Source organism: Rhincodon typus, chromosome 2, assembly GCF_021869965.1.
Source record: "Rhincodon typus isolate 14 chromosome 2, sRhiTyp1.1, whole genome shotgun sequence".
NCBI lineage: Eukaryota > Metazoa > Chordata > Chondrichthyes > Orectolobiformes > Rhincodontidae > Rhincodon > Rhincodon typus.
Window position 1 is genome coordinate 43910166 of NC_063333.1, and position 12735 is coordinate 43922900.

At 39.6% G+C, this 12735-nt stretch overlaps 1 protein-coding gene across 1 annotated transcript in view; it reads left to right on the plus strand.

The window, feature by feature from the left end:
* The window catches only part of LOC109928493 (metalloreductase STEAP1), a 42490-nt gene that overhangs the window by 13273 nt on the left and 16482 nt on the right, over window positions 1-12735 (plus strand). The window contains exon 3 of the mRNA XM_020528444.2: window positions 5239-5730. Within this exon, the coding sequence (XP_020384033.2) occupies window positions 5239-5730 (492 nt within the window). The remainder of the gene's footprint in view (window positions 1-5238; window positions 5731-12735) is intronic.

Genomic DNA, 12735 nt, shown 5'->3' on the forward strand with positions numbered 1-12735 from the left:
TTGACCATTCTGTGGGACAGCTCTCCCACTTTTTGCATAAGCCTCCACATACAAGTCAGGAGTTTGCAGGATCACTGGGGCTCTGGGAGCTATTATATTGTTACAGATATCTCATCAGACTTCCTAATTAACCAAACACAGTACCACCGCACCACCTTCTCTCAAACACAATTGAATTCCTGATCTTAGCTAAGAGAAAACGTAGACTAATGGCCAAGCATTTGTGCAGAAGATAATGTAATCAAAAGAGAGCTCATGTCACTTCCTGAAAGTCATCAACCTGAAATATTAGCTACATTCCTGTCTGCCCTGCTCTCTGACCTGTTCAAGTTTTCCGGCATTTTCAATTTAGATTTCCAACATCTGCATTGTTTTGCTTTTCACACTGTTTAGTTTCAAATGAGTGTTTGCTCGTGATCTCAAGTGCAACTTAGGGAGCCCATGGAGGTAAAGAATAACTTGACAATAACAGCTACTAAGGTTTACCTACAAAGTTGTGATGGAAGCAGTAGTGCAAATTGTTTGACTGAAGTACCTATGTTTATTCAATGAACAAGAGAACTGCATTTGGCATCTTTAGTACTGTGTGAAAGAGTAACAATTGTGTCTTGTATTGAGCACCTTTGACCTAGTTAAATCCCAAGATGCTACACAGCCGTGTAATTGATCACAATTTAACACAAAGGCGAATAAGAAGAAAATAAGAGAGATGATCATAAAGTTTTCCATAAGATATGGATTTTAAGGAATGTCTTAAAGGAGAAGAGAAAGATGGAGACAGAGACACCCCCTCTCCTTTCCTTCTACTGTTTTTTCTCTGTTCACAGGATGAAGGCATTGTTGGCTAGGCCAGCATTTATTGTCCATCCTTAATTGCCCAGAGGGCAGTTAAGAATTAACCACATTGCTGTGGGTGTGGAGTCACATGTAGGCCAAACCAGGTAAGGATGGCAGATTGCCTTCTCTAAAGGACATAAATGAATCAGGTGGAGTTTTCCAACAATTAACAATGTATTCATAGTCATCACTTGACTCTTTATTCCAGATTCCTATTTATTGAATTCAAATTTCATCACTTGCTGTGGCATGATTCATACCTGGGTCCCCGAACATTCCTGGATTAACAATTCAGCAATAATACTACTAGGCCATCACCTCCCCTAAACACCATTATTCCATGAGCTTCTATATTCCTACATCTCAAAGTGATGTTAAGGACAGCTTCTCTCTCTTCAACATCCTAAAGAAACAATTCTTTCCATCAACAGCTTGACCCACTCTTCAATCTCCCTTATAACCTCTCCCTTACCATCTCTTCTTTCAATGCACATGTAGTTGATGCAACCTCTGTGCTTTTACTCCTCCCGTTCACTATCTAAGGCCTCAAACAATCCGCCAGGTGCAAGAGAATTAGCAGCTGTTCACTCCCCCAGACTGACCTTTACCCACTCCTTTGCCTGTCCAACTGTTTTTCTCTCTCTTTGGGCTCTATCTCCACTATCATTTACTCTCCCTGCTCACCCTGCCCCATCTTCTGTAAAAAAAAAATCCTTTTCCTAGCTGCCATCACAAAGGGTCATTGGACCCGAAACGTTAACTCTGATTTCTTTCCAGAGATGCTGCCAGACCTGCTGAGATTTTCCAGCAAATTCTATTTCTGTTTCAGATTTCCAGCGTTCATTTTTTTGAAAAGAGATTTATTTTAGTTTAGTATTACAGTGTGGTGAGACTAAATACAGATTATATGGCCAGTTTGTGGAACAGTTCTTTTCAATCCTCAAGTGGAATCCTGTGATCCTGAGCTTCTAGTCAGCTGTCATTCCAATTTTCCACCATCTGACACGTCTATTCCTCAGACTTCTGCAGTGTTCCAGTGAAGCTAAAATAGAAGCTTGAGGAAAAGTAGCTGATTATTTGATTAGGCATTTTGTAGTGTTCAGGATTGAAAATTATGTTCAATAATTTCAGATCACAATCTCAGCCCTATTTTGATAAAAAAACTGAAAGAACTGAGAAAGCACCTGGTGAGGGGCTATTGGACTCAAAACATTAACTCTGATTTCTCTCCACAGATGCTGCCAGACCTGCTGAGCTTATCCAGCAATTTCTGTTTTTGTGTCTATTTTGGTACCTTTTTCTTGATTTTGTAGCATTACCGTATGTTTTAGTCACTTGTCATTCTGCCATCTACCTGCTCGAGACACATGGTTTGGTTCTCGCCCCATGATTATTTACTTTTGCTTGCACCACCAACACTATTGTCATTTAAAGAAGAAATGGTTCAGGTACTATCAAGGGAAGGGTAGACCACAAATCCAGAGCTCTCTGGACGGAAAAGAAAGAGGTAGAAATTATAAGCCAGAATAAAAAAATGTGCTGTAACAGATATACAATTGAGAACCAGAATGAATATAGAAGACTCAAATAGGTAGTGAGAAAGCAAACAAGAGACTGGCAGCTAACATAGGGAATCCTCTCGAAGTTTATAAACAGTAAAAAAGCAGGAAAGCATGGAATGAAACTGATTAGGGTTTTTAGATGTTGAAACAGATGGCAGGGCTGCAGTATTAAACAAGGACTTTGAATCTGTCTTTACCACAGAAAATGATGTTACAAAGGCAACAATGAAAGAGAAAGAAATTTAAACACTGGAAGATTGATAAGGAGGAAGAATTGGATAAAGTTAACAAGCTATTGGAACTGGGATCCAAATTTACTAAGAGAAGTGACAATGGAAATTGGAGATACACTGCAATAACCTTTCAGTCTTACTTCAATTCAGGGATGGTGCCGGGGACTGGGGAATTGCATATGTTATCCCTTCTTTCATTGAAGGGTGTAAGGATAATCCAAGCAATGAAAGATCAGTCAGTTTAACTTCAGTGGTTGGGAAACTGCAAGAAACAATTTAGGTCAAATAATTAGACTCATGGATAAATACTGTATGGGTTGATGAGGAGGGGCATCATTGATGTAAATCTGTTTTTAGATTGCTGGAGCTTTTTGAAGGGCTAACAAAAAATTGGTTAATGAAATTTTATAGATGCGGTACATGCTGATTTCCAGAAATCATTTGATACAGTGCCAGACAGCAGATTTGTGAGCAAAGGTCAAGCTCATAAAATAAAGAGGAATAGCAGCAACATGGATACAAAATTGGCTGAGTGCTAGGAAACAGAGTAATGCTTAATAGATGTGTTTCAGGCTGGGGGAAGGTTTTTCTGTGAAATTCATCAAAGGTCAGTCTTGGAATGCTTGCCTTTACTGCTTAATTACCTAGATATTGTTGAATTTTTGAACTTGCAGATGATATCAACTTGGAAGCATTGTAAACAGTAGGGGATTAGAAGAACATAGACAAGTTGGTGGAGAGACAGATGGGTGGCTTGTGCTTGAGATGTAGGTGACTGGTGTCCAACACGAAGGTCTCTTGGAGCAAGGGACAGATGGTGGAATTTGAATTCAATAAAAAATGTCTGAAATTAGGAGTCTAATGATGACCACGAGTCAATTGTCGATTGTTGGAAAAACCCATCTGGTTCACTAATGTCCTTTAGGGAAGGAAACTGCCATCCTCACCTGGTCTGACCTACATGTGATTCCAGACCCACAGCAATGTGGTTGACTCTTAACTGCCCTCTGGGCAATTAGGGATGGGCAATAAATGCTGCCTGCACTTCATCCTGTGAATGAAAAAAAAGAAAGTAGAACTGACAAAGAACCTGCTGCAGTTTCCATGACAAGTTTTCCTGATGGCTAGTTTGTACAGTGAGTTTGGTAAGATCACAACCTGTGGCACGTTGGACTGTTATGAAAACCTCTAACAAGCAATAAAGAGCAAATATTGGGGACTCGCCGCACCAGGGTGAGGATCTTGCCACGTCTTTTGAGCAAAGCAAGGATGTTGCAATGAGATGACCTCAATGTCAAGTTTACCATCTCACTGAATGTTACCACTCACCTCATCACTCAGGGCTCGGTAAAATGCCACCCACATTCTTTAAATTGTGCTGGTCTCTTAATGGTGCATGTACACATTATTGCTGGCTGTTCATTCAAGTGATGTGCTTCCCCTGGGGAGTGTCATTCCTATGTCACTTGGTGTTGCCACGATACCTGTTAGTGTTCCATTTCTGTTGTTGGGTTGCTGTGGACCTCTAAGACTGATATTTGATCTGTGGTCTGAACAATGATGAGTTCACCTGTTCCTGATCGGCTGCCTGGCAGTTGAGGAGCAGCTCTTCCAGTTCTGAGCACGTGCCTGCAGTTGCAATGAGTTATCTAGGTTTTCGGATCTATCATGTACAATTAAGGCAATAACTGCTTACATAGGTCTGAAGTTGCCACTTAGGCTAACTTTTGTTGAGAGTGATGAAGCTTTCAATTCTCACTGATTCTCCAATGCTCAACTTTTGCAATGGTTTAGCAGTCTTGTCAAAATTAAATTTGACTTTCTGCCATTTCAACTTGATTTTGCCGTTTATACCTGTTCCTACTTCTAGTTTCAATAACTTATTGCTTTTGGAAGAATTGTTTGGGTACTGCATATATTAGTCCTTTTTACTAGACTTCTTTCAATGCCTTCAGTAATTGTGTTTCTCCACTTGAGGATTGCCATGTGCTGGATTTCCTCGATTCTTTTATGATTCCTTTGATAATTTTCACTGCCAACTCAGCCTTCCCATTTGACTGGGGATAGTGTGGAGGTGGTATCGGGTATTGAATTTCCCAATTATTTTGTTTAGGAATGGCGTAGCAGCTGAAGTGTGCTTCAAGTGTCTCTCGAACAGTATTCAAAAGGGAATTAAATAGTTCTTCAAAAAGGGAGGAATGTGCAAAGTTAAGTGGAGAGGGCAGGAGAATGGCACTAACTGAAATGCCCCTCTGGAGCAGCACATATATGATGAGCTAGATGGCCTCATTTCTCACTGTAAAAATCCTGTGATTTTGTGTGTGAGCAGCAATTCAATAGTTTGATTGATTGTTTTGTTCCAGAGCTCCACGCCTGTTCCGGCTCCCAATTGTTGGTTGCATCAGTTAGAAGAAAGCCTGTGATTTTGGAATGAGTACTTCTACTTATAGCAGGGGTAGTTAAGTTAAAGCTGTACAAGTGTGTATAAAACTACAACCAATTATTCAAGATCTATATTTAGGAAATGAAATGAAGGAAGATTCTGCTCATTTGAAAGCCACATACTTCTTTTTGTCCACTGAATCAAAATCCAATTTGTGTTGCAGAATTCCAGGAGATCAACAAGAAATTCAACATGGCCGAAACATCCCCCTTTTGATGACTTTGAATATTCTTCACAATTTGATAGCCAGCTGGAGTTTTTCCCACTTTGGCGCTTTCCTGCAAAGCTAGCTGGGGGATTGTCCATTGTTGTTTTCATATATACTTTACTGAGAGATATCATTCACCCCTATTTAACTGAAAGCAAAAATGTATCCTACAAAATTCCCATTTTGGTCATGAACAAAGTGCTTCCAGTAGTTGCCATTATACTTTTGGCTTCAGTGTATTTACCAGGAATTTTGGCAGCCATTTTTCAGCTCTATTTTGGTACCAAATACCGACGTTTTCCTCAGTGGCTGGCTTGTTGGATGTTGGTAAGGAAACAACTGGGACTCCTCAGCTTCTTCTATGCTGTGCTGCACGCATTCTTCAGCCTTTGCTATCCTATGAGAAGATCATACAGATACAAATTACTCAACTGGGCATATCAACAGGTAAGAATAAGAAAAACTGTTAGCATAATTATTTTTAACATACGCTGTTTCCTTGTGAATTCTCTTGATTATAAATGTAAAGTCATTCCTGGGAAGTAGAATACATTCCTGTTTTTGGTGGCCATTAGTATCAAAAATGAATACAATACGACCTCAGTTACAGAAGTTAATGCCCCAACATAATTTTCTTTATCCTTCAGGTTCACATGAATGAATTTATACCTGCATCTGAGCATTTGTTTTGCATTATATACTCACACCTATTATAGAAGTAACATCTGTTCAATCATTTCACACAGCTATAGACTTTAAATGATTCAAGATGGAGTAAATTTCAACCCAAATGCCAGAAGTGAAAGAATAATATTTGGTCTTTCAGGGTTACCACATTCTTTGAAAATAATTTGTCTCAATTCTCTAGTAATTAATCACTTCAATCATCAATAGGCTCAATAATTTCTGCTTCAAACTTTTGTAGCTAAGTTAATATCAAAAAATATTATTACAGAATCCTAACTGTTGCTTATTGTATTATTACTCATATAATTGCTATAATTATTAAGCGATGGGTCTAGTCCTAGACTAAAAGTCAATTTGTCTACTTTATAGCATTGATTAACCACATCTAGATTATATGTTGCTTTGAATGATTGGTTCTCCAATTTTATGGATCCACCATACAGGAGTTTAGCTGTTTTTCCTTTGCTTGCTCCTATTTGTCATGCATACAACTACCCATTGATTGCTTCATCTTCAGTGACACAATCTCAATTTCATGCTAGTCGCATCAAACTGTACAATGTCTGTCACCACCGTAATCAAGAGCTTTCATTGATCTGATCAAGTCTTGGAAATTTCTGCAGTTTAGTGTTGACAAAACTGGAGCCGTCATATTTAACTGTTGCTAACAAAGTTTTCTCTGAATGCATCAATATCTGTAGCGAACCGGATAGTGCAGAAATTGTTTTTGATCTGGAGCTGAATTTATTCTGTGTTTATGATTTGTGACTAAGTCTTATTCCTCTTCTTTGTTGCTGGAATATTCTTCTCTTTGATTTCCAGTATGACTGAAACCTCTTGGTATCCTTCTGTCAAATTTCACGAACTTCATCAAGTCTCAAATTATTTTTCACAGTACCTGCAAAATATTCCACAGACTTGCCACTTTGACCTGTATGCTTCTGTGATTGTCTTCAATGTCAGTTGACTCCTGGATTACCTTCATTTTAGATCCATTCATAACTTTGTTAGGTGTATTGGGAAATGTATGTTCCGTTTCACTGATAATTTTTATTACTGCTTCCTTCTCTTCTTTCCTGGGAAGTTATTCAATCCAGTCGATCTGCATTCTGCATACTCTTCCCAAAGCCATCTTGTTTTGCTCCCTGGTTATGTGCTTTCAGCCAAAATAAGTCTTCAGTTACTCTCTCAGTCTTTCTTCTAAACAAATTCCTTTTAACTTGACACTTAGCCATCATCTTCCTTTCTTGTGTAAAGCACTTTAAAGTCTTGCTTTATGTTAGAAGTAATATATAAATGTTTGTTGATATTATCCACTTGGTATAGAATTTCTATCTATTGTGAATTATTTGGGCGTATTATGCTAAAGGACAGTTATAAGACCAGAGTTCAGTTTCATTCTTGACCAATGTTCACCAACCCCATCGAAACTAACTATGGGAGTCAATCCATCAGTCATCTGTCTAAGGCACCTGCTGGCAAGCAAGCCAAGCCATAGAAAAATTGTTTGTTTGATTGATTTATTGTCACATGTACTGAAATAAAAGCTTTGTTTACGAGTGCTACAGGCAGATCATAGTAAGCAAAAGGCATACAGATCAAAAAGACTTAGACAGAGACATACAAGTTACACTGCACAGAGCGTGCACTAGGTGAGATCAATGTTAGCAAGATCAGCATTATTTGAGACTAAAGAGCCTATTAATCAGTCTGATAACAGTCAGGAAGAAGCTGTTCCTGAACCTGTTCATGCGTGTGTTCAGCTTCTGTATCTTCTGCATGACAGAAGAGGTTGTATGAGATCGTTACCAGGGTGCAATGGGTCCTTGGTGATGTTGGCCACCTTTCCATGACGGTTAGCCGTGTAAGTAGAGTCCATGGATGGAAGGTTGGCTTCCGTGATGGCCTGGGCTGTGCGCATCACCTTCTGTAGTTTCTTACGGTCCTGGGCAGAGCAGTTGTCATACCAGGCTGTTATGCACCCAGACAGTATGTTTTCAATGGTACACCTGTAGAAGTTGGTGAGGGCCCTTATGGATATGGCAAATTTCCTGAGCTGCCTGAGGAAGAAGAGGCGTTGTTGTGCTTTCTTGACAATGCAATCTACATGGGAAGTCCAGGACAGGTCATCAGTTATCATCACTCCGAGGAACTTGATGCTCTTCACCCTCTCAATCTCAGTTTCGTTGACATAGTGTGTGTTGTCCTCCTTTCTTTCTGAAGTCAATGATCAGTTCTGTAGTTTTGCTGACATTGAGGGACAGGTTGTTTTCATTGCACCATGTTACCAAGCCCTGTATCTCCTTTCTGTAGTTTGACTCATCGTTGTTAGATATCCGTCCCACAACAGTGGTGCTGTCACCGAATTTGTAGATGGCATTGATTCATAATTTGGCAACACAGTTGTAGGTGAACAGGGAGTACAGTAGGGGGCTGAGGACGCATCCTTGGGGGGCTCCAGTGTTGAGTATTATTGTGGAGGAGGTACAGTTACCTATCCTCACTGATCGCAGCCTGTGGGTCTGAAAGCTGCGGATCCAGTTGCAGAGGGCAGAGCTGAGACCAAGGTTACGGAGTTTTGAGATCAGTCTGGAGGGGATAATGGTGTTGAAGGCAGAGCTGTAGTCAATGAGCAGGAGTCTGACTTAGGTGAGTTTGATGTCCAAGGGATCATTGCAGGGCCAGAGATGTGGCATTCTTTGTGGACCTGTTACATCGGTAAGCAAACTGTAGGGGATCGAGGCAGGCTGGGAGACCGGAGTTAATGTGGGCCATGACCAGCCTCTCGAAGTACTTCATGATTGTTGAGATCAAAGCCACTCAACAGTAATCATTAAGGCATTGTAGGCCAGATAGCCTTTCCTTCCAAATAAAGATTATTATATAAAATAGGGAAGACAATGGCCTAGTGGTAATATCACTGGGCTGTTACTCCAGAGACCCAGGTAATGTTCTGAGGATCCAGGTTTGAATCCTGTTATGGCAGATGGTGAAATTTGAATTCAATAAAAATCTGGATTTAAAGGTCTAATGATGACCACAAATCCATTGCAGATTGCCAGAAAAACCCATCTGCTTCACTGATGTCCTTTAGGGAAGGAAACTGTTACCCTTACCTGGTCTGGCCTACATGTGACTCCAGAACCACAGAAATGTGGTTGACCCTTAAATATCCTCTGGGATGGGCATTAAATACTGACCCAGCCAGCAATGGCGTCATCTTGTGAATGAACAGAAAGAAATAAAAGAAAAACATTTGACTTTAAATCTCTTTTCATGACCTTAGCTTGTATCAAAGAACTTCATAATCCATGTTCTTTTTTAAACAATTGTTGTAATGTAAGGAAACATGGCAGCTAATTTGAACACAGCAAAACTTCACAAACAGCAATGGGATAACTGATCATGTTATTTTCATAATGTTGGGTGAGGGATAAACATTGACCAGACTATAATTGTCAAATAGTGCCATGGAAACTTTTATGTCCTCCTGAGTAGACTGATTGACATTTGATTTAATGTTTCATTCCAAAGTCAGCACCCTGGTAGTGTTGTGCCCCTCATTATCCATGTCTAAGTATCAAGTAAGATTATGTGCTCAAGTCATGGAGTAAGGCTTAAACCCATGACTGTCTGATCTGGGTAAAATAGACCTGTTTTAGTAGTAGCAGTTTAAATTCCCATTGAGTCTCAATTTAGGACTTAGTTTGGGTTTATTAATGTGGCTTGCAGGAGAACTTTCAACCAGTGATGTTCCCATGTATCTGCTGCCATTGCCCTTCTAATGTGGTAGCGGTCGCCTAAGAACAGGAGTAGCTGTTTGGTCCTTCAAGCCTGTTCCACGATTCAAAACTTTCATAGCTAAGCTGGTTAAGGTATCCTTTCCACTTTTGTATCTGCACCCATAATACCTGACTCACATTTGTATTAAAATCTATTTGACTCTGTGTTGAATTACTTTAAAGACTCAGTCTCCACTATCTTCTGGGGTAGAGAATTCCACATTCCAAAAACACTCCAACAGAAAAAAGAATTCTCCTCAGCTTTATCTTAGAAGGAAGCCCTGTTAATCTTAAACTCTGTCCCCTAATCTTAGTCTTCCCTCAACAAAAGGGAACATCCTATAGGTATCATCCCATCCAGTCCCCTGGAAGTGTTATATGTTTTAATAAGGTCACCTCTCATTCTTGTAAACTCCAATGGATATAGCTAGCGTTTCTTCATAAGAAAAGACCTTCATCCCATGAATGAGTTGAGTGAATTTTTACAGGACTGCTTCTAAACAATTATATCTTTTTTTTCAAGTAAGAAGGCCAAAACAGGGTACTCCAGATGTGGTCTCTCCAATATCCTGTATAGTTGCGTAAAACTTCCTAGTTTTATGTTCAAATCACCTTGTTAGAAACACCAATAATCCAGTTACCTTCCCAACCATTTGCTGTACCTGCACACTAACTTGCCGTGATTCATGCACTAGGACCCACAGATCTCTCAGTGCCACTGACTCCTGCAATCTCTATCTATTTAAAGAGTTATTGTTTTTCCAATCTCCTTACCAAATAGACAAGTTCACATTTAAACACATTGTCCTCCATCTGCAAAACTTTGCCTGCTCACTTAACCAATCTACACCCCTTTGCAAAAGCTCAACCTCATCTTGATACCTACTTTCCTACTTATCATGATGTCACCATCACATTTAACAACAATACATTTGGTTCCTTCATCAAAATCATTTGTATCCATTGTAAATAGTTGGGAACTCAGCATTGATTCCTGTGGAACTCCACTAGTGACAGATTGCCAACCTGAAAATAGATCATTTATCCCTACTCTCTACTTCCTGTTGCAAACCAATCCTTTATTCATGCATTACATTGCCAATTTATGCAGCGATCTGTGATATGGAACCTTATCAATATCTTTTGAAAAATAATTTATTCACTTTCAATTTTAAATATCTATTTTTTAAACTTCTTCATATGTCATTGGTAATTTGTTCATCTCTCTGGTAAATAAAGAATCAAAGTAAATATTTAAAATTTCTGATATTTTGCTGCCATTATCTGAGAGTTTATCTTCTATATCCTTTGTCCTTTGCCTATCCTGAATTTTCTGTATGTCTGTATTATTGTTTTGTATTCCTTGGCAATTCAATTTCAAAGCATATCTCTGTTTTACCATTTTTTTCTTACGCTTTGACTTTTTGAGTTCCATTTTGTCACCATTCTTTGTTTGCTACGTACCTGAGGGCTTTTTTTTCCCCTTCATTTAGTGTTCCATATTGGCTAGTTTATCTTGTTGCCTCAGACAATCAGTTCATTCCAAAGTTTTTCTTAATCTTTGTTTTTAATTTCCTGACTGCTTTTCTATCTCTGTCATTTTTTTAGTCACATTCTCATCTGCTCAAAAAACAAATTACTTAGATCCCATTACTTTGTTTTGTTTTAAACCTGCTCCTAGAGTACAGCACCCCTCCATTTCAGAAAGAGATCTTTGCCCTGGCTTTTAAAAAAATCACACTCAGTAGTACTGACCTTCCAAATTGACACTGCCTCTTCAATGCCACTATGAGTTCTGCAAGTTTTCAAATATCTTGAACACTCCTGAGCATGGTTACAATATAATATTGCTTAAAAAAATTGCTGTAACATCGTCAAATAAATTATTAACATACTGTTAAATGTGCTCTTTCCGGAAAGTGCCTTGTGTATACTGCTGTGCTAAAATTTATTGTTTAAGTTCAGGTTAATCTGTACTAATCCCTTATCTCAGTGTTTTTTTCAAAGACAGTAGATTAATTTGGAGTATTCACTCGCATGGCTCTGAAATCTATCCAGATATTGTTTGAAAACATTGGGCCAACTGTGCCAATGACCTGTTAGAATTCTTAGTACATGATTAATTCTTGAGTACATGATTAATTTTATTATATTTTTTATTTGTGTACAGAATCTGGGTGAGCAAACATTAACTTGTAAAGTGAATGAATATTTTGTTAGTTCCACCCAACTTGCTGCAGATCCAGCAGTGAAGGACTATCTGGTGGCTGCTGCCTCAATTTCTGCTGCAGCACCGGGTAGAAACTACCCGACATCTGAACTCAGTGAACCTCCACCTTCACCCACAATATGCCTGAAACAGCAGCCAAGGGCAAGTCCCCAAAAAGGGCCCCAAAAAAGCGGCAACCAAGAGAAGTGTCAAAGGCAAAAAGAGGCACAAGATGAGCCAGAAGGAGAATTACAGCATCTGCATCTAGATGCCAGACACTGGCACAACTCCTCCTCCACCATGAATGACATCAACTCATTAGGCAGCATGGTGGCTCAGTGGTTAACACTGCTGCCTTGCGGCACCAGGGACCCGGGTTCAATTCCACCCTTGGACAACCATCTGTGTACAGTTTGCACATTCTCCTTGTGTCTGCGTGGGTTTCCTCCAGTATTCCAGTTTCCTCCCACAGTCCAAAGATGTGTGGGTTAGGTGAAATGGTCATGCTAAATTGCCCATTGTGCCCAAGGATGTGCAGGTTGGGTTGATTAGCCATGGGAAATGTAGGATTATAGGGATAGGGTTGGGGTGTTGGTCTTCGGAAGGTCGATGTGGACTCAAGGAGCTAAATGACCAGCTTCCATACTGTAGGGTTTCCATGATTCTGTGAAAAAAAACCTTGTTCGTCAATGCCATCTTCGAGCACATCACCTGCAAGGTGTCCTGCCTCACCTGCTGCAGCAAGTGGCAGACCATCTCCTCCTGGGAGATCCA